Source organism: Arvicanthis niloticus, chromosome 13 (genome assembly GCF_011762505.2).
Source record: "Arvicanthis niloticus isolate mArvNil1 chromosome 13, mArvNil1.pat.X, whole genome shotgun sequence".
NCBI classification, from domain to species: Eukaryota; Metazoa; Chordata; class Mammalia; order Rodentia; family Muridae; genus Arvicanthis; species Arvicanthis niloticus.
This window is the reverse complement of record NC_047670.1, coordinates 40,219,662-40,241,344: the sequence shown is the minus strand read 5'-3', so window position 1 is coordinate 40,241,344 and position 21,683 is coordinate 40,219,662. Positions and strand designations below refer to the sequence as shown.

Genomic DNA, 21,683 nt, shown 5'->3' with positions numbered 1-21,683 from the left:
CCATTCTGGTTGGCCTCTGGCGTGCCTGTGTTAAGAAACATTTTTTCCCTCCTTACTGAAGTCAGAATTCCAATGGGGTTTGTCAAGACTGCCTACTGGCTTGAATGTGAGGGCAGAAACGTAAAGATCTGATGTTTTGTTGCAGTAAACTCGATGTCTGTTTTCTTCCCTGCTAAGATTGTGTCCTGTCACCGAACAGGCATTGTGAGTTCGTGCTACACTGAGGCATTGTGTGGGGACATTGCATATGTAACCTGTTTCCTTCCCTCTTACAGTCCAACAGGCAGCCTGCTAAGTTAAACCTCCTCACCTGCCAGGTGAAACCAAATGCTGAGGACAAGAAGTCTTTTGACCTGATATCACGTGAGTCCTGCTTTTAAAACCATTGGTCACTGTGGTTCTGACATCTACAGGTCTGGGTATTTAAGCACCAAAAGTTTTTAGTGGGGCTCCTCATATTTAACCCCCAGCTTGTTTAGACTCCTGGGAATCCTTTTGTTTGCTTGCTTCCTCGTTTGAGGCCGAGTCTCACTTTGTCTCCTAAGTTAGCCTTGAACTCAAGCAACTCTGCCTCAGCTTCTCAGATCGTTGGATCTGTGAGTTTGCACCATCTCCTGTCTCTGCGTTTACATTGTGCCTGCTTAGCTGTGTCCTGTGTGATGCATTTAGAATGTGAATAGACAGCTAGGTCTATTACACCCCTTTTGGCAGGGGTAAGCTGATCTCATGAATTAAAGGCGAGCCTGTACTATACATCAAGTTCCAAGCCAGACAGGACTACATAGTAGATCCTGACTCGAAGAGTAAGACTAGTGCATTGATCTGTTTCTAATATCCCCTCAGACACATTTTATAATTATGTCACTTACTGATCTGTAAAGATACAACTTTTGATGTGAAATCTAGACACTTTGAAGTTGAAGTTGTAGAGATTTCAGCTTGTACCTGTTGATTAAGAAGTACTGGTGTTGATGCAGGAATGCAGGTACACCACTGTTTTGCAACGGGTCTGATATGTCCATTACATCCTTGCAAAATCGGGCTCTTCAAGGAAAAACCAACCCCCTTGTTTCAGACTGTTGTTTTGAACCTTGTTAAACTGTTGTCCACCACGCACTTTGCTTTTCTCCTTGGTGAGGGATTAAGACCAGTCACCAGCTCTCTACTTGTGTCCCATGTTCTCTGCGCAGCAGGTGGTGGGAGGTACTGTTTTGCTAGCCTGCACTTACTCACTTACTTTGCAGCTGAGAGGACTCCTGAATCTCTGCAGCACCATGAGATGTGTACAGCTCTGTAGAGAGAACTCTGGCACATGCTCAGTTCCATCCCCACCACCTCCAAACCAAACAGATAGGATAGACCAGAGCTACTCTGTACTATCTTGAAGCACTACAATATGAACTCAAAGCCCAGCATGGCAGAATGGGAGCCAAATGACCTATACAGAAAGAAGCACAGGTGTACAGTCCTGCCCTGGAAGTTCTCTTATGAGGTCCTATGATGGAATCATTTGTGAGGATCTTCAGATGGACACTGAGACTCCTGCAGCAACTCTCTACAATTCAGAGTCCCTATGATGTCCATGATTACTCGGATCATTGATGGCATTTTCTTTATGATTTGGCGATTAATAGGCATCACTTATCAATATAAGTGCATTTTGTGCAGTATTGCTAATTCTTAAAAAAGGTCATTTGTTTCCCATTTTACAGAAGAGAAAGCTGGGTGAGTTGGGCCAGCTCAACCAGCAGTAAGGTGGGCACTACTACATTGTATGTATGTTCTCTAAAGTACATCGCTCTCGAAGGGTGCTGAGTGGGAGTGCCTGCCTGGAGTAGTCACATGTTCTGTGCCATGCCAGCTAAGTATGTTGAAGCACTTGGACAGTCCTGGGTTTTTAAAATGAACTTTCCTCATGAACATCCTGTCCACTGCATCGATGTCAGACCTTTCTAGAAGGCAGAAGTTAAACCTGCCTTCCCTAGAGCCTGATTGAGCTGGAGAAGCAGCCCATTCAGCCGAGAGTGCTGCTTCCCTGCTGTAGTTGGAATCCCAGAGGAAATGGCAATTTTTTCTGGATAGGAAGTACTGACTTGTTCCAATTTGCCACTGAAACTGCTCTGGGTCAGATAGGACCTGTTTTTTTCTCAGTGTGTCTCTCAAAGAGGCATACTATCCAGGTGTGATGGTGCGTGCCTACAGTCACAGCCAAAGTGAGGCTGTCAAGAGAGCTGGTTCAAGACTAGCTTGGATTATACGTAGCAAAACTGTCTCAAGCAAACAAACAAAAATGCCTACTGTCTTCATGGTATTTGTGATCCTTTATTTTAGTCCTTTGTACTTACAAAGGAATAAGGGAAATAGTAAAGTGAATTGTTGATACATTGTTACTTCATAATGGTGTAAAAAATAATACGAGTTTGTACTTTTACAGAGACTGTAAAACTGCATTATTCATGCTTGCAGATATTCTCCTTTCTGAGATACTATATTTTGTGTTTTAGATAATCGAACATACCACTTTCAGGCAGAAGACGAGCAGGATTATGTAGCGTAAGTACTTTTAAAATGACAGTGCAGTGGTTTGAAATTAAAGCATTATTAACTACCCTGGTGGCTTGTCACTTCTCCTGTCTCTGGGCCTTCACACTTGGCTCTTCTCTCCATCTGTCCTGCCTGCCTGGAATATTCAGCCCCAGCTTCAGTACTGCTAGGATTGTTGATCCCTTGTCTCTGCCTGTAGCTTCTTCACACAGCTCTGTGTTCCTCTGGTCTATATCCATGCACAGCCATTTAAAGACCCTGAGCTCCTTGAGAAAGTCACTGAGCCTTGCTTACCTTATGATTGTGCTTCCTTGTATTTAGGTGCCTTGCTTGGTGTTTGGTCACAGTTTTAAGTCATTTGGGATGTTCACAAGTGCTGCCTAGATGCTTAGCTGTTCTTGTGAGAGAAGCAGAAGAGGCTGGCTCTAAGGGAGACACTGGCTGTGTCCTCTTGCTGGAGAAGCATGGTGCAGTCTGAGGGAACCATGTGCAGTGGAAGAGCTAGGGTTGGGTATCACATACCACAGGGACTGCAGCCTGAAGTCAGTTTCATTTCTTTCTTCCTCTGGTGGCTTGATGAGTTTAAACGACAGTTTATTGCATTCTCAGCTGTTTACCTTGGTGAGAAAGCCATCAGTTAAGCCATTTTGAAGTGCTTATGTTTTTATTTCTCACAAGTAATTTAGACCAAGTTTCATGAACTGCCAAAATTCGTTACCCATCAGTAATTCCTTAACTCCATGGAGCCCCAGAACTCTGTTCAGACCCATTTGCTTCACTCACTTCTCCTCCCACCCTTTTTTCTCTGAGTACTGTACTCTGCCTGATCTCAGACTCTGATAGGGACTCTAAACGAGAACTAGAAAAGGACCACAAGTAAGTCAAGGTGGGAGAGACAGCAGAGAAGCTAAGGAAGGCCAGCAAACTGCCAGGAGTTGTAGGAAACAGTGCGGACAGACAGACAGACAGACCACATGACATGGTATTGGCTCTCAGCTCAGGGACCAAAAAGAGACCCTTGTGCCGGGGCACCCAGACTTGGAGCACATACCTTAGATTCTTAGGGAACTACCTAGAGATAGATGGCTTTCTACAGAAAGGTAAGCCTAACCTGAACTAAAGAAGCTAGTCAATTGCCCTCTGTCTTGCCGGTGGAGGAAACCCATGGCAGCCTTGAGCTGGTGATTGGAGTAACTGGGAAGAAGAAAGGAAGATGCCAGGAAAGCTATCCCCCACCCCACTCCTGACTTAGAGAGGCCTAATTCTTACTGACATCACATTATGCTGAGTGTACCTTGTGCCTTGTTAATGCTCACCCTGGGCGAGCACACAGAGGTTCAGTGTCCATGTCAGTCTTAGGAAAACTACTTTGCATTTCAGCTACCTTGAAATATCACTTCCATTTTTCTAATTTCTCTTCTCCCTGGTCCTCAAAGTGCTAAGTGGGAGATAAATGAGAAGTCTGGGTAAAGCCAGGAAGGAACCCACTTGATCTCTTTCTCTTCTGTCTCAAGCACAAGCCTTCCATATGTTAGAATACACAGATGGCTCATCCAGGTCTGTGAGGTGCAGGTTTCCTGCCTGTGGGGTGTGGCATTCAAAGTAAAAGACACATTCCTTCAGTGTCTCCTGATGTTACTGGCTGGTTTGTGCTGTGAATCTCCTCGGACTCTGGTAGGGACGAGGAACTTCATTTCCATTCTTCCTTACCTCCAGCTTTACATAGCAACACTGACTTTCCTTCCCATGTGAAACTGTCTGTGAAATGAAAGGAATTCTCCTCACCAAGGATGGACCAGGTATCCACAGTTGCACATTTGAAGTCTGGAGACCTGGATCTAATCTCAGTGGCTCTGTTTCTTCAGACAGATAATTTGGCCTCAGTTTCTCATGCAGAGGCAGCTGAGTAATTAAGGATTATATGTCTCACAAAACTTTAAGAGTGAAAATAGAACGTATAACCATACTGACACATAGCAGTTTGTTTTTATCTTAGAAACTCAAAATGAGTTTTGTAGCTTGTATAATTTCTTACACTTCTTTGATCTACCTGTTACTTTAAAAGAATTTAAAAGTTAAAAGAAGAAATCTTGTAGTGGGATGGGGATGCAGCTTGTTTGGTAGATGCTTGCCTAGCATTCACAAAGCCCTGTGTTCGACCCCCAGCATGGTGTAAGGCAGGTCTACTGGTGCATGCCTGTAATCTCAGCACTTGGGAGGTGGAAGCAGGAGGATCAGAAGTTCAAAGTCATCCTTGGCTACCCAGTGAGTTTGAGATCGGCCTGGGGCACATAAAACTTTGTCGCAAAATCAAATAACTGTACACTCACAGTCACGATATTCTTGGCCCTTTTGAGGTGTACTATTCCATTCTGTTCTACCACATTTGAATTGTTTCTTTTGAGAATTAATTAATTGTCCATAGATACACATTCACTGCTCATTATGACAAACTTCTTTTTAAATAATGAGCCTCTGGAAAAGCCTTGAGCCCATGGCATAATGGCAGGTGTTCTGAAAATGTAGACTGTGCTGTTGTTAGCCATTCTGACTCAAGACCTTGGGTAAGTCATAGAAATTTTCTGACTTCTAGCCTGTCTTAGTCAGAGTTTCTATTCCTACACAAAACATCATGACCAAGAAGCAAGTTGGGGAGGAAAGGGTTTATTTAGCTTACACTTCCACATTGCTGTTCACCACCAAAGGAAGTCAGGACTGGAAATCAAAGCAGGTCAGGAGGCGGGAGCTGATGCAGAGGCCATGGAGGGCTGTATGTTACTTACTGGCCTGCTTTCCCTGGCTTGCTCAGCTTGCTTTCTTACAGAACCCAAGACTACCAGCCCAGGGCTGACACTACCCACCCTTTGATCACTAATTGAGAAATGCTTTACAGCTGGATCTCATGGAGGCATTTCCTCAAGGGATGCTCCTTATTCTGTGGTAACTCTAGCTTGTGTCAAGTTGACACACAAAACGAGCCAGTACATAGCCTTAAGGTATTTTAAGGTAGAGGCCTTTGGAGGATTCTGGTTTTAAAACTACGTGAATCAAGTACCTAAGAGATACTGGTACACATTAGATATCCAAGTGTCATAGTGCCTGACACAGTGACTGAAAGCAAAACTGAGCCTATACTCACTGTGAGAGCTAGTAAGGGACTGTGATGAAGTGCTGCCATTGACCCTGCTGAAACAAGGGTCACGAATGGTGCTAGAGAAATAACTCTGGGGTTAACAGTGCATACTGCTCTTCCAGAAGACTACAGTGCCATTCCCTGCTCACGGGTAGCTCAAAACTACCTGTAACTCCAGATCCAGGGGTTCTGACTTCTCTGACCTAGGGCACATGCACACACATGTATACACATACACACACAATTTAAAATAATTTTCAAAAGTTTTTTGAAAAAGCAATCTCTAGGGCTGGAGAGATGGCTCAGCGGTTAAGAGCTCTGACTGCTCTTCCAGAGGTACTGAGTTCAAGTCCCAGCAACCACATGGTGGCTCACAACATATATAATGATGGTGGCCCTCTTCTGGTGTGTCTGAAGAGAGGGACAATGTACTAACATATATTTAAAAAAAAAAAAAAAAAAAAAAAAAAAGCAATCTCTAGTTTCAAAGGTAAGACTAAAATAGAACAATAAATATAACACACAATAAAATTTTAGTGTATTGGATGTCCTGCTCATTTCTAGACTTGTTTCCCAAGTGTTCATTTTCTGTGTGGTCATAAAAATAAAATGCTGGAGTTGTTTCTCAATATAAACTGAAGGTGAGCACCACCTAGAGTCAAGTCGGTGCCTTGCAAATGCCTGGCTTGGCTTTTAGATCTCTTGCTGCTGCATTTACTACATAGGTTTTCTGGGTAGTACTTTGCTTCCTGTTCTGTCACTCTGTATTTCATTGAAACAACGGGCTCAGGCCAGAACCTCTGTTCAGCAAGTGGTAGCTGTCTGTTCTCAGGCCATGATTTTGTTTTGTTTTGTTTTGTTTTGTTTTGTTTTTGAAAAGCGAATTTGAGACTTTTCCTCTCATTAATGAAAATAATACAAGCTGATTTTATCTTTGGGAAATTACATGTACCCCTTCTATGAGTTTTTCCATAAATGGGGGAAAAATCACTCAAAAGATAAGCACATCTTGGTTAAAATTCCTTTTCAACTTTTTCCAATATATATATGCACAGTTGATACATATATTTAAATTTGATGTTATTTAAGACATTTTCACCTCTATTTCACAAGACTAGTCTCAACATTTCTCCTGTGCCATCAAACAAAATTCTTTGGTGGAGCCAGCTAGATGGCTCAGTGGCAAAGGCACCTGCCACCAAGCCTGACAACCTGTATTAGTCTTCTAGGACCTACAGGTTAGAAGGTACAAGTTGTCCTCTGACTTCCTCCACACATGTGCCGTGGCATGCATGACTACACACATAAAAACCACCCTAAATAAATAAATACATGCATACATACATACATACATACATACATAAATGTGTCATAAAAAATCATTTGAATCAGTATATTTTATGCTTGTTGGACTTTCAGGTTTTACATATAGCTTGGAAACAAAGGATTTGTTCAGTGAATACTGTGTCTCACTATAGTCATAACTCCTGCTGTGGTACTACTCTCACCATTACTGATAAAATACTCAACAGAAGCTATGTAGAAACCCTACTTCACTTCCTTGGTCAGAGGACGAGTCAGTTATAGCAGAAAAGCCATGATGACCAACAAGGATCTGTCTGTAGTTATAGGAACTGGTTGCATCTTACAGATCAGCAGGAAGAGAGAAAGGGAGGGAGAGGGGAAAGAGGGAAGGAAGAGAAGAGGTGTCACCTTCAAGGCTGGACCCCAATGACCCACTCGTGGCCAAGTCTAGTTCCCAATGCTTCCCCTGCCTCCCACAACAGCAGCACCATCTAGAAGCTAGTGCTCAAATGTGAGCCTGGAGAGGGTTTTCAGATTTAACACAGCTGCATTTTTATATGTCATGCTTCCAAGTTATACACCCCTTTCACAAGCATAAACTTTATGGCTGCTATTAATATACCCTGCGTCTGCACTGTTAAGTGCCCTTGCAGCCAGAGGCTGCCAGAAAGCAGATGCCTTCTATTGAATGCATTCCACCTTCTTATCAACCTTGTATACTTGTACCTTATATGAATCCTCGTCACTCAAGTGTCCTCTTCATCCTGCTCACACAGGAATGGAAGCACCTGTATATTCACACAGGGTATCAGTTACCATATCCTCTGTCATCCACTCCAATCATCTGTGCATGTCACCTACTCAGCCATCTGTGTGTGTGTCATCCACTCCAGCCATCTCTCACTTGTCCTGTATGTCGCTTCTCATTTTATTTCCATTATTTGTTTTTAATTTTTTTCTGGTCTAATGATTAAATGCAGGACCTCATGTGTACTCACACAACCCCAACCATCTCTTATCTTCCAATTTACCTTTCATTTTTCCTCACTTTATTGCCATTTGGGGGAGCACTTGAGAGAAGAAAAGAACTTTTGAAAGTTCCTATTGAAGGTATGTTTCCATGGAGGAAGACAGTGGTGGCCATGCCCTTATGAAGGCTACCTTCGTTTGGTGTCTTGACCACAGGTGGATATCAGTACTGACGAATAGCAAAGAAGAGGCCCTAACCATGGCCTTCCGTGGTGAGCAGAGCACGGGGGAGAACAGCCTGGAGGATCTAACCAAAGCCATCATCGAGGATGTACAGCGGCTCCCTGGGAATGACATCTGCTGTGACTGTGGCTCCTCAGGTATTTGTCCTGTGCACACTGGCTTGTTGAGCCTCTTCTTTGTGTAGTCTTCAGTGGGGTGGTTCCTTAGAGTTTGGAAGCCGACTTAGACGCACACACAGCGTGAGCTCTGAGCATGAAGATTCCCCTCACTGGGCTGCTCTTTCCTGCTCTGTTTTTCCTACTTGGGTAATTCCCAACCTGTTCTACCAAGATGGTCACTTAACACAGAGTGCCTCTCTCTGAGTGTGCACCATGATCACTAAGGGGATGAGAACAGAACATGGTGCTCATGAAGGAAGTGTAAGTGTGCCAGGCCCAGCTAGAGCTGTGTTAACCTAGTTCACTCTTGCTAGGTCTTTTGCTTTTCCTACCACTGACTGTCCTCACATCGTATGTATCCGTAAGGTACCAACGTCTTCCTTTTACAGATGGGGTTAAAAGTGATGTGCTTAAGATTGAAATACATACCTGGTGCTTCTGAAGATTGAACCAGAATGATGGGTTAGAGCTACTCATATTCTCAATGTATACAATGGCTGTAGGATTCAGTGCTTCTCAGGCCTGTAACCCTGTCTGTGACTGGGACAAGAAGGGAACCCTGCCTGGCACAAGGCCTGAGACTGTTCCATAGACTCGATAGGGAGAGGATTGAAGCATATTGTTATGAGGACAAAGAGTTTGACTTTGATTTTTAGTTAAGTGTTGAAGGGATCCAAGAGCCCCTGCACTGAAGAAGCCCAAGCCCCAGATTCCTACATCAACCCTTCCCTAGAACTGATTCTTACCAAGGTTGATTGCTGGGTGAGTCTCCTCTCTAGCTGGAAATCTGAATGACGTGTCTTGTTTCATCAAATCTTTTCCACAGAACCCACATGGCTTTCAACCAACTTGGGTATTTTGACGTGTATAGAATGTTCTGGAATCCATAGGGAAATGGGGGTTCATATTTCTCGCATTCAGTCTTTGGAACTGGACAAATTAGGAACTTCCGAACTCTTGGTAAGTCCTGTCCTGTGCTTTAGAAGAAAGGTTTATTGTCTCAGTATTTAATGCATTACTCTTGAGGGATATGTTTGTTTTTGATAGTTACAAATCATTATAAAATTTAATAGATTTGCCTGAACACTTACACTTTAACCTTTGTAATATATAATGATTACTGCTTATTTCTGTTTCCTTTTTAAGGAAAAAAAGTGAACTACAGTGGAACTAGCTCATCCCTATGAAAAGGGCTTCTTCCAAGCTGCTTCTTTCATTAGGAATTAGTTTTCGTACAATTCACTGCATTCGTGCAAATTACTTACTGGTTTACATTGTTAAAATTAATAACTGAAAGGCTTTCCCCAATTCAACCTTTGCTGCCTGGATATTTGTAAAAATAGATCTGACTTGTAAGCTAGTGTCACAAAATCAGTTAGCCTTAGCCTAACTTACGTCATCACTAAGGGAATAAACTGCTGGATGATTGAAAAACATGAAGGATATGAATACTTAAATGTGTTTTCTTTCTGCCTTTCTATCAAAGTTGAAACCTTTTCAGAGTTCCTCGTGATACACTGAAAATGGTAGTGAAAGTCCCAGTTGTCTTCCCATAATGCCTTTGGCCATGGGTCCTTGTCTTGAATAAATTTAGCCCTAGTGCACTGTGAGAGACTTTACAGTAAGAATGAAACTTGTTTAAGCAGCATTCAGATGAAAATGTCTCTCTTGAGGATATGAATGAACTGCAGTTGAGGAGAACAGTAGACTCAGCTCAGCAGCAGCCTTTTCTGCACAGGAGCACCAAACAGGCAAGGCAGGTAGTCACTCGGCTGCAGCTCCTGCCCTCTGAGCAGCCACTGGGTGACAGTGTCTTGTGTTGTATAAGCCTATTCATTTAGGAAGTACAAAACTGCTTCCCGTTTCACTCTGGGTTACAGAGAAAAGGCTCAGTCATAAAGAGTGCTGGACATGTTCTCCTTCAGCACAAGAAATGGTATCATGGCAGGTCCTTTACTTACGAATGTGAAACCCGAATCTCAATGCCAGAAATGAGAAAGTCCAAATATTAAACACTCACTGTACAATAAACCCAAGACTTTTTACCCAAAGGCCTGTTTGCATGAATGTGAGAAATACACAGATGACAAAAGGCTCTTCTGACAGACACAAAGATTAAACAGTCCTGAGTCCAGAAGCAAAATGTTTGGTGGATAGTTCTCTGCTGTACCCACAGCACTCTAATCTGTACCCAAGAAAGCAACAATCCTACTTTCTTCTCTGCCCACCGGAAGTAACATGATTCAATACAAAAAGGATGTGTACTAGTGCTTGAAAAGCTACTGTATGACTTTAGGCTCCATGTGGAGGTCTGTCTGTCTCATCTCAGAAACTGGGGGCGGGGGCAGCCGGGGGTTGCTCAGGTCCTATTCTGTTCAAGCATTCATCACATCTTTTGACTGGCTTGACATAATCCAACCCCACTAGATTCTGAACACCTCTGAGAAACAAGCATTGTTACCACTTCTAGCTCCCGGTTAGAGTTTAGTGCCTGGCATATGGCAGGTGCTTGGGAAATTTAACCAGAAAAAGGGATAGTTTGTATACTCAGAGTCAGGTGGAGGAAAATACAGATACAGAAATCTTCAAATAATACAAGTCTATTGAGCAGTGGTAGAGAGTTTACTGTGTTCTGTTTGTTCATATTACAGCTGGCCAAGAATGTAGGAAACAATAGTTTTAATGATATTATGGAAGCAAATTTACCCAGCCCTTCACCAAAGCCCACTCCTTCAAGTGATATGTAAGTATTTTGAATTTTGAGTATATACTTTGCTATTCTATCCTCCTCCCCTCCCCCACTCAAAAGCAGACAAACAAAACAAAACACAGCTAGTGACACAGTATCCCTCTCACCCTAACCCTGCCATTATAAAGAAAAGACTAGAAAGATATTTTGAAGCATGTGTCTGCTATAGGCAGGTTTCTGCTCAGCAGTACCTTCCTTTGGAAGCTACGGCTAAGTGCCAGCTTTGTGGAGCAGATCTTGGGAGCAGTCATGTCTGGCCACACTGTGCTATGGTAATAGATGTGCCATGGCAGTGGCAGAGAACTCTTTCATATACAGATGTCCAACAACCCTCTCAGCAAAGCCTGGGAGGGCTGATGTTCTGTCTAATGAGTTTTCAGTGGGAGTACAATAAGAAAATTAAAAGGCATCTTACCGAAATGTATTAATCTATTAACCCTGGACCAGACTCTTCCACTTCTGGAAACTAATGTCTATTTTGTGGTAGAAAAAAAAATAATAATGGGACAAAGGGAGTCTGTGACTGTACCAGACAATGGATCACTGTGCAGATGTGAAAACACTAAGTCCCATGTTGTGGTTTAAGTTATTTCCAAGACAGTTGATACATTCTGAAAAGCAAAGCACAATAGAAAACAGACTGCCTTCCAGGAAAGGTCAAGATGAGTAATGTGAGAAAGAAACATACCTGCTGGACCCAGACCCACTGTCAGGCTCAGAAACTGAGTTGTGGCTAAACTCTGTGATTAAACCCCCTCATTCCTGCACTGCCTACTCAGGAGCCAAACACACTTGCGTATACTTTTGCCTCACTAAGAAAGATTGTAGGTGTTTCAGTCCATAGTCAGCTGGGCCCATCCTATGGCTCAGACTGGTAAGGTGGAAGGAAGCAAGGCAGCACTAGGTGGTGGCGAGGGAACTGCTTACCTCACAGCAGTAGCAAGCGAGCAGGGAAGAAGTGACCCAGAACAAGCTCTACCCTTCAGAGACACACTGCAGGCACCCACTACCTCCAGCTAACCCCTACCTTCTTATATTGAATCCCACCATGAAGCCATCGGTGCATCCACCCATTAGTGGGGTGAGTACCATCATGGCCTGGTCAATATCATGCTACTGTCACTGACAAGAGACCAAACCTTCAATGCATGAGCCTAAGAGGGATGCTTCAGATCTAAAGCAGAACAACATAGATTGGAATTTATCTTTGCTTAAGGAACTTGACAGTAACCAGGAAACTGATAAAAGTTTGTAGTCTGGGTGCACACTATTAATCCCAACTCTCAGAAGGCAGAGGCAGGTGGATGTCTGAGTTCGAGGCCAGCCTTGTCTACAGGACAAGGTAAGGCTACGCAGAGAAAACAAACAACAAACAAAAAAGTGTGTAGTCTAGCATAGGAGCAGATGTGAGACTTCTCAATAAATACTTTCTGATAACACTGTCATTTTACTTTTGAGACACATAAATCAATTTATTTTAAAAATGGAACTTACACTTTAATAAGTAGAGAGGCACTAGGAACATAGCTCAGTGATAAAGTACTTGCCTAGCATGAGTAAAACCCTGGATTCCACCCCCCAGTACATGGGGGACAAAATTGGAGAGTTCTCATTGTTGAATCTTGTACCTTGTACATGGTACAGAGTCCACCTCAACCCCTAAGTGCTGTGAATAAATAGGAAGAAAGGCTAATTCTTAGTCACATTGTTGGGAAGGCTCTATGCAGGAAGAAAAGATACCAGTCTAAATATTTGGCCAGTGCTTCCATGGATACCAAATTTATACAAGTATTAAAATGTTTACAGGGCACATTCAGTCTGCGGTCATGAAGTTAAGTCTCCCAGAAGGCCTCTTGGCAGCAGTGGTCTTTTGTTGAATTGTGCATATGCTTAGAGTGTGCTCATTCCATGCTGAGGAAATAGCAAAGCAAGCTGCACTGTAAACCTCATCCTCAATGGCTCTGGTCTGGCAGGGAAGGCAGACATTGCCAAAGAGGTCAGGCGGTTGGCTACAGAGCCATGGTTGTGGGAAGTGTACCGCAGGAGTTGAGTTCCAAACACACAGACCAGAGAGGTAATAGCTAGCTGTAGCTCTGTTTCCAGGAGATACAACACCCTCTTCTGTCCTTCTCAGGAACCTGCAAGCAAATATATGATGCATGTAAACTGAGACGGGTGTATATGTAAATTAGAAATCAGTACATGAATCTTTAATGTGCCAGTGAGTAGATGTCTCCATTTTCAAATGATAAAAACCTGAAGTTCATAAAGTTTAAATACTTTTCGTAGTATCACAGAACCAGACTTTCTGTGTTTTTACTTCTTAGCTTGTATAAGTGGGAAAGTCATGACGGACAGAAGGTTTCTGGAGTGTCAGTCGGTGTCACCTGATCCTAGTTCTTTCTCTCTGGCTGCCATCTGGTTTTCTCTGAGCTGACTTCCATTCCAGTCTTCTTCTGTAGGTGACAGAGTGACCACTGCGCATTGAGGCTCTGTTCTTAGCTTGGAGCCGGGAGGTAGGCCCAGTCTCCCAGGACCACTTGAGTTTCCATGGTGAGGGTGATTAGACACCACGTGTCCACTCAGATTCAGGCCTTGTATTTCCAGCTCCTGCTCCTGAAGGAGCCTCCACAAGGAAGGCAACTTACCTCATTCTTGTAACACTTCTTGCCTGTGGGGTAGATTTAATAGCAGCCTTTCTTAGCCCCAGTTTTCTCACCTCAAAAGAGGTTAGAGCGAAAAAATAAAATCTTCTTCACAAAGTTCTAGAAGCTTAATTTGTCTCAACTTTTAAAATCTTCCCACATATGTTGAGAATTTGAAGTATTCATAGAATGTTCCTCTTATGTAGAAAAGAAATCACCCATGATCTCTGGGCACATTAATTTTATTATTATATATATTACCCACACATATTAGCCAATACGTAGTTTCTTGTTCTGTGTGTTGTACGTGATATAAAACTTCACTTGTTTAAAATGAAGCACATTTAATTAAGGAAAGGGAGAGTAAAAATGGTTTTCAGTTCTTGAATAGCCAAAATGCTCTGAACATTTTGTTTGTTTCAGGACTGTACGGAAAGAGTACATCACTGCAAAGTATGTCGACCACCGCTTCTCCAGGAAGACCTGTGCCTCTTCCTCAGCAAAGCTGAACGAATTGCTTGAGGCCATCAAGTCCCGGGACTTACTTGCACTAATCCAAGTCTATGCAGAGGGAGTGGAGTTAATGGAGCCACTGCTAGAACCCGGGCAGGTAATGACTCAGAGAAGCCAGAGAATTAAAAAGCAAAAAGTAAGCGTGTTGTGGTGGCATACTTCTGTGATCTCCGTACTTGGAAAAAGTGTCAGAGAGTCTGAAACAAACTGGAGGCCAGCCCCGGGCTGCACAGCAGAGACGGAGTTTAAATGAGGGATCTTACATTTCTGACTCAATTTAATGAGATGCATGTACATTAGCTGAGCATGTCTAAGAGAACTGGAGAGTCGACATGCTCTTGATAATTGGTTGGAGTTCCTTGGCAGTGAAGCTGCTAGAGGCATGATCACTGAGTTCATATCTATCCTTCCTCCTCAGGAGCTCGGGGAGACAGCCCTTCACCTTGCCGTCAGGACCGCAGACCAGACATCTCTCCATCTGGTTGATTTCCTTGTCCAAAACTGGTATGGCTTTGGTTTTCTCATCTGAATGAACTGAGTGTGATTTACAGCACAAACCAGAACTGTTTTAAGACCTCTACAGACTCAAGAGTTCTCTGTGGTTAGCTGGTTAAAAGACCTTTATTGGCTGTGATAGCTCACTGGCATCCCTTTATCGCTGCCTGCTTTATTGAGTGTCCATAGGTCTGTGTGTGATCTGCTAGGTGTCAGAAAAAAAAGCATAGAAAACACAGAGCTTAGAAACTGTGCTTTCAAGCATCTGAAGAACTTGTTATGACCTATACCTCACAGATAGAGAGGACCTGTGGTCACACAGTCTTTCTAATAGTGCTGCAATCTTTCAGTGGGAACCTGGATAAGCAGACATCTGCGGGGAATACAGTCCTGCACTATTGCAGCATGTACGGCAAGCCGGAGTGTCTGAAGCTGCTGCTTAGGAGCAAGCCCACCGTGGACATTGGTGAGTGTGGCCATTCCCAGACATTCCAGACGACCGAGACTGCACATACATTGACTTAATCACTGTATCTTACCTCTTGAAGTAGTATCCTAGATAATTGTGTTTATTCTACTGTTTCAGTTAACCAAAACGGAGAAACTGCCTTGGATATAGCAAAGAGACTCAAAGCTACCCAGTGTGAAGATCTGGTAAGCAAAACTAGGATAGGAGGCTTGTCAGACATCAGCGGCCATTAAATGTCATTCTGAGAGGATGAAATTGAGGAAAGATGGAGTATTTTGTTTAAACATTAGCTAAAGAAATACAGATAAAAATACAGATAAGTGCTAAAGTACATTTGAAAGAGTGCTGAGGCCACGTCTTTGCCTTCTGAGTGCGGGATTCTCTTAACCAGACTGCATCATGTCTGCTTTCTGTTGCTAACAGCATAATATACAGACTGGGCAAGTTGTAAAGAAATCAGGTGTGTGTTGACTCATGGTTCAGGGTAGAGGGGCTACATCTGTGATGGTCTTGTTCCTCTCACAGTTAATCCCACTGTGAGAGACATGGGCGTACCTGTGTTCCTGATCTTTGTCTCTCTACTAAAACCGCCAGTGTTCAGCCATTGTGACTCCTTCCTGCTAACCTCCTCTCATCCTCTTCACCTCCCAAAGGCCCTGATCCCAGTATTGTTTCTGAGTTTCCACCCTTTTAAGACCTCGTGATGAGGATTAGGTTTTCACTTAATGGACTGGGAATAGTGGGACATGCCTGTAATCCGAGCACTTAGGAGGCTTAGGCAGGAGGATCACAAGTTTAAAACAAAGCTGAGCTCCATGGGGAGGCATTGCAATAAGAAAAGTAACTCTGCAGTTCAGTGACTACAGGCCTAGCACACAGGGAGTTAGGGTAGAGAAAGAAAAGACATCCACTGAGTCTGAGTTTCTCCAGACCTGCAAGTTGTACTTTTTATAATTTTTGTTGCTTTGGTATTTTTTATTTGTTTCTTATTGCATCCTTGTGGGGTGGCAGTAGAGGGGGAGTTGCAGTGGAAAGGAGAAAGAAAAAATGAGAATGAGAAGGATAGGCTCAAACTGTAATTTTCCCTAGCACCAGGACTTGCACCGCCATCACTAACTGTACTGTGTGCGCTTGTTATCCCTTAAGATTTATTTAATTTTATTTTATGTATATGAGTGTTTTGCCTGATGATATACAAGTGATATATGTACCACTTGTGTGCTTGGGGCCTGTAAAGACCAGAAGAGGACATTAGATCACCTGGAACCAGAGTTATCGTGTGAGCCACCATGTGGGTTGTAAGAACCAAACCCCAGTCATCTGCAACAAGAACCATCTCTCCAGCACCTGGGTTTTGTGCCTTGGAGCCTTTGAGACCATTCATAAATAAAAAAGGAGAACAGATTGAGTCAAACTTTAGCCTTTCCTCTTAAACCTGGTGCCTCTTGATTGTATTTTCCAACCCATAACCTGCAGTTCTGAGGATCTTTTCAGTAGGGAAACTTCTGATTTTGGAAAAAATCGTGCAATCAGACTTAGAAGGGTTTTACTCTGCGTAGGTTTTCACAGTCCCTGAGCGGGTCATGTGGCCACCCAGCTTGTCTAGTCAGAACTGTGCCCACTGGGCTGTGTCGTTGATCCTTTGGGAAGGAGGAGGTGGAGTCTTGCTCAGTGCTTGTGCAGTGGTGGATATTTGAGCATTACTGTTAAGTGCTGTGCTTTTGCTGTTCATTCTAGCTTTTCCAGGCTAAATCTGGAAAGTTCAACCCGCATGTCCATGTAGAGTACGAGTGGAATCTTCGACAGGACGAGATGGATGAGAGCGATGACGATCTGGACGACAAAGTAAGTGCACAAGTGCACGCTCCAGAGTGACGTGCATTGGTCTGGGCCTTCTGACCTGATGAGGCAGTTTGGTCCCTGTTGGGCACCATGTAATAGGTGGACAATAGAACCAATGGGAAAGATCCAGAAAAGGACAGTCATTTGGAGGGAGTGGCCCATGCAGTTGTAGAGCTGGCCAGCCAGCAGGCTGGAGGTTCCTGCAGAAGGTGATAGAGCAGAGTTGAGGCTGAAGGGGGTCTGAAAGCCAAACTCCTTGCTCCTTGGGGACTCATGGTCACCTTTTCTTAAGCTCTTCAGCTGATCGGATGAGGCCCACTGACATTTTGGAGGGCAGCTCAAATGCTACTGATTTAAGTTGTAATCTCTTTTCAAATGAAAGCTGCATCTACCCTGATACTTAACTGCAACACCGTAGCCTGGTCATGTTGTAGAACTGAACATGTAAAACTACATATAAATCCTCAGAATTGTCACTTTTGAAGGATTTACTTACACGTAGTCTAAGTTGAGCTAAGTGTTTTCCATCATCTCTGATTGTCTCTTTTGAAAGTCACAGGGATGTGGTGATTGATCCCAGATAAAACTTAAACACAAGAGGACTTGGCATCTTTTCTGAAGCCTCCTAGCTGATAGAGACTATCTCTAGATTAGGCCCAGTTCTTGGTATCTCTTGTAGGAGGTGGTTAGCAACCTTTGAACGGCCGGGCGGTGGTGACGCACGCCTTTAATCCCAGCACTTGGGAGGCAGAGGCAGGCAGATTTCTGAGTTCGAGGCCAGCCTGGTCTACAGAGTGAGTTCCAGGACAGCCAGGGCTACACAGAGAAACCCTGTCTCGGAAAAAAAAAAAAAAAAACCTTTGAACATCTAGCCATATTTATCATCAAATGTGTGCCGGGTGGGATATAGAGAATTTTCAGACAGAGGTCCTAATGCTACTCTCCATTTCAAGAGGAGAGAACTCAAATGGTAACGTGATTGTCTAGTGACAGTTTGCAGAATTCCTGAGAGCTAGCCCTCAGCCTTGGTAAACCCTGACAGTCTCATCAAGGAAGCAGCCACCAAGATAGATTTCTGAGAATAGGTTGGGTATTGGCCAGAGGAAAGTACAGAGGAATAGAACGACTCACACTGTGAGTAGGAAGCATCTTCAGGGGGAAGGTGAAGGGGTCATGATCCTGCAGAGTCATGAGTAGTTTTTCAGGCTCAGCCTTTATCTTTATCCAAGCAGTAACAGAACTGAGTTTCCTACCAGCCCTTCTTGTAGCGTATAGAGTGAACTGAGGGGAAAGAAGAATCAGGGCCATTCACTGCAGTGAGAGCAGTGAGCACCTTGCGAGGACTAAGTTAGAGGGTCCGTCTGAGGCTTCTATGCAATGCATGGGATGCAGGTGGTGTATAACCACCAGGTAGAGTTGGATGGTCCTTGAGCCACCACGATGTGTAAAACACCGTGTGGGCAACGGGAAATGGTTTGCAACCCAAGAATGTGGGTGGGATTTAGAGCTCTAAGCCATTAGCATGTGGGTAGCACCTCAAAACCAGGTATGGAAGAAGGGTGAAGGTGAAAGGTTTGTACACGGAAAAGGACTTCATGTAATAAATCATAGGTTAATGGGGATGCTGTCCAAATAAGACAGATAGCTGCTTTGTAGGGAGCTGTTTGTTGAACAAAGACTAGTTGTTAACTGTGACTTTACCTGTTGGAATGTCCTACTGATCCCTAATTATCAAGCATTAGTGGGACTTACTGATGAGGATGTAGGAAGGGTAAAGTCTCCCTTCACTGTCAGTGCTGTGAAGTTGTGTTGATGGCCGACTACATACCGAGAACCATAGGAGCCAGATGACCTCCTGAACCCACTCTTCAGGGGTCTTCTGAACACCTCAAGGACAGCCCTTGAGTCTCATATCATCTGTTGTTTCCTGTACCAGCCAAGCCCAATCAAAAAGGAGCGCTCACCCAGACCACAGAGCTTCTGCCACTCCTCCAGCATCTCGCCACAGGACAAGCTGGCACTGCCAGGGTTCAGCACTCCACGGGACAAGCAGCGGCTCTCCTATGGAGCCTTCACCAATCAGATCTTCGTCTCTACGAGCACAGACTTGCCCACATCACCCACCAGTGAGGCTCCCCCTTTGCCACCTAGGAATGCCGGGAAAGGTACGAGCTTGAAGAGTGCTTGTGGATTTGACCTGTGGCTGCTAGTCTGCCAGTTAAGTAACAGGATATGGAAACTACTGTCAGGGACAGCTCAAAATTAGGACTGTCATTCCACAGGCACCAGAGTGGAAAAGGTGGTATTCTGGGTATTGTAGGTATGTTACCTCCCATTAACCTCCTGTGAGTTACATGGGTTTTTTGTTTTGTTTTGGTTTTTTTGTTTTGTTTTGTTTTGTTTTTTTTTTTTTTTTTTTTTTTTTTTTTTTTTTTTTTTTTTATGCTCATCCTTCAGAAAAGAAAACTAAAACTGAAGGGGCAAAGCCACTTTCTAGTTGAGACTCTGTCTGAGAGCCATGTGACGCCAGCACCTGTGCTGTCTGTAGCAGGAGTAAGCTCTTGGTTCTCTGCAAGGCTACTTTTCTCTCTACTGAGATGCCTCTGTGTTAAATATGTGACTGTCTACACTAAAGAGGTAGGAGTTGGTAGGAAGCTTGTCTTTTAAACATGAGGCCCCGGGTTTGGTCCCCAGCACCATGTAAAGTTGTACATCACGATTACACAATCGCTATTCTTCCATATAACCCAACCTTCGTGCTTCTTAGTCTAATTACTTCTATACTGCTATTCTGACTTCGGTATTCATTTCCCTCTATTTTATCCCTTTATATTGGTTACTTCCCTCTCAAAAGTATGAAATAAATACCTGCCATGCTGTTAGCCTCCTTCACAACCCTTCTGTCGTGTGGGGGCCTCCCTTTTCTCACAGGATTCCTACCCACATGAATTGTTATTACTGATTAATTTAAAAAGCAGCAACACTACCTCAGTCAGCGACAGGAAACCATAAAATGATCAGGGCTTCATTATCTTCTAGCAAGTTTGAGGACAACCTGCATTTCATGAGACCCTGACTCCAGAGTGGGATGGGGGTGTCATAGTAGTTGATAGTATTTGTGAAGCACTTTCCTCATGAGAGGTCACACACCACACTTTTCTCATTCCAAAGCCTCCAAATGAGGTGGGTAATGCAGGTTCTCACCTCTCCTGGGATCCTAAGCCAGGTCCTGTGTGAACAAAGCCCACAGTCCTATACTCTCAGATGAGGTGAGGATGGCCTAGGCTATTGTTACTCCCTGTGTTGTCAGATACCTCCACCAGCCCAGCATCAGGCCAGTGGAGATGGTTCCTGACCACAAACACTAGCCCTTTGTCCTCTCTCCAGAGTATGTCCAGCTCTGGAGGTCAGTGTAGAGGGTGACGTTAAGGCACAGAAATTCTAGGGCTATAGCTGAGAGGTGCTGAACACTGTGGCTGGCAGAGAATTCAAATGTGGGATTCTCCCAGTGTGCTCAGCCCAAGTTAGCACAGGTTTGCAATGCCTGTTGGTATACAATGACAGGCCTATTTGAATCACACTGGTGCTATTTTCTGGCCAATGTGAGCTTTATTCAAAACTGTTTTTTCACAGCTTATTCTCCATTGAAATCATGTTATAAATGGAGGCTGTGTTCTTAGAGAGACCTCAACTGACCTTGTAGATCATAAAATAATAGAGAACGTTACAATAAGGCGTTAGCATGAGCAGTTCTCATCAAAGACAACCGCTTATAGTGGTGGGTATAAGCCAAGTGTTTCTTACCGTTCTGCACAATCTACTTTTAAAGACAGACCATTAACATATCAAGCTACAAATCTCTACTGTGTGAGCCCTGTGCTGTTCTCCCTGCTGCAAAACCATGTTTGCCAGCAAATCATGCTTCTGACAACAGGACAGAGAGGAACCTCCAGACCTGATAAAGCAGTGGAAGAATGCATTTGACGGATTGATTTTCTGTGCCCTGGTTCTGTGGTAAAGTGTCTTGACAGGCAGAGCCTGCACCTGTTCAGAGAGCCTTCACTGACATCAGAACCTAGAGACGAACACACCCCACCCTTACCCCTTGGAGCCTCCCTGTGTAATTTTATCTCACAGGGATATAAAAAAAAAAAACATAAGAGTACACCATTGGCTTAGTGCCAGGCATCACTCGCCTGCATTGAATAAATTCTAGCTAGCTCCTTACTGAACACCCAGAAAACAAAGGCTACATTTATTCAGTGCTTCAGCTGCTAAAACAGGAGCTTAGAGATTTGGCCATAGCAACCGTGGTTAACTAAGGATAGACCACCTATCCCTCCCTTTTACAAATGAAGCCCATGCTTGAAAATAGAACTTGCTCTGCTGACTGAGTTCCCCCTGGCAGCCTTTCATGGGACATCAGATTCGGAGCATTGGACTGTCTGCTGCTGACACTGATAGGCAGTCTCTAATGACAGCTACCAGGCACTAAACCATAGCTGTCCTTAGCCAACTGGGCTCACATGCCCTTACATGTGGGAAACTTGCAATGTGAGTATGATTCTTAGAGGCCACTGTTAAACAGTCAGCTGATGCCCTGTGCCGCGGTCCTTGT

The 21,683-nt window shown here is 43.8% G+C and overlaps 1 protein-coding gene across 8 annotated transcripts in view; it reads left to right on the top strand.

Annotated features, from left to right (window-relative positions):
* The window catches only part of Asap1 (ArfGAP with SH3 domain, ankyrin repeat and PH domain 1), a 299,267-nt gene that overhangs the window by 242,809 nt on the left and 34,775 nt on the right, over positions 1 to 21,683 (top strand). For all 8 annotated transcript variants that reach the window (XM_034516215.2, XM_034516213.2, XM_034516216.2 and 5 more), the window contains 11 exons: positions 276 to 363; positions 2,505 to 2,553; positions 8,168 to 8,331; positions 9,179 to 9,312; positions 11,004 to 11,095; positions 14,170 to 14,356; positions 14,678 to 14,763; positions 15,105 to 15,220; positions 15,341 to 15,408; positions 16,961 to 17,068; positions 19,002 to 19,230. In XM_034516215.2, coding sequence (XP_034372106.1) covers positions 276 to 363; positions 2,505 to 2,553; positions 8,168 to 8,331; positions 9,179 to 9,312; positions 11,004 to 11,095; positions 14,170 to 14,356; positions 14,678 to 14,763; positions 15,105 to 15,220; positions 15,341 to 15,408; positions 16,961 to 17,068; positions 19,002 to 19,230 — 1,321 coding nt within the window. The remainder of the gene's footprint in view (positions 1 to 275; positions 364 to 2,504; positions 2,554 to 8,167; positions 8,332 to 9,178; positions 9,313 to 11,003; positions 11,096 to 14,169; positions 14,357 to 14,677; positions 14,764 to 15,104; positions 15,221 to 15,340; positions 15,409 to 16,960; positions 17,069 to 19,001; positions 19,231 to 21,683) is intronic.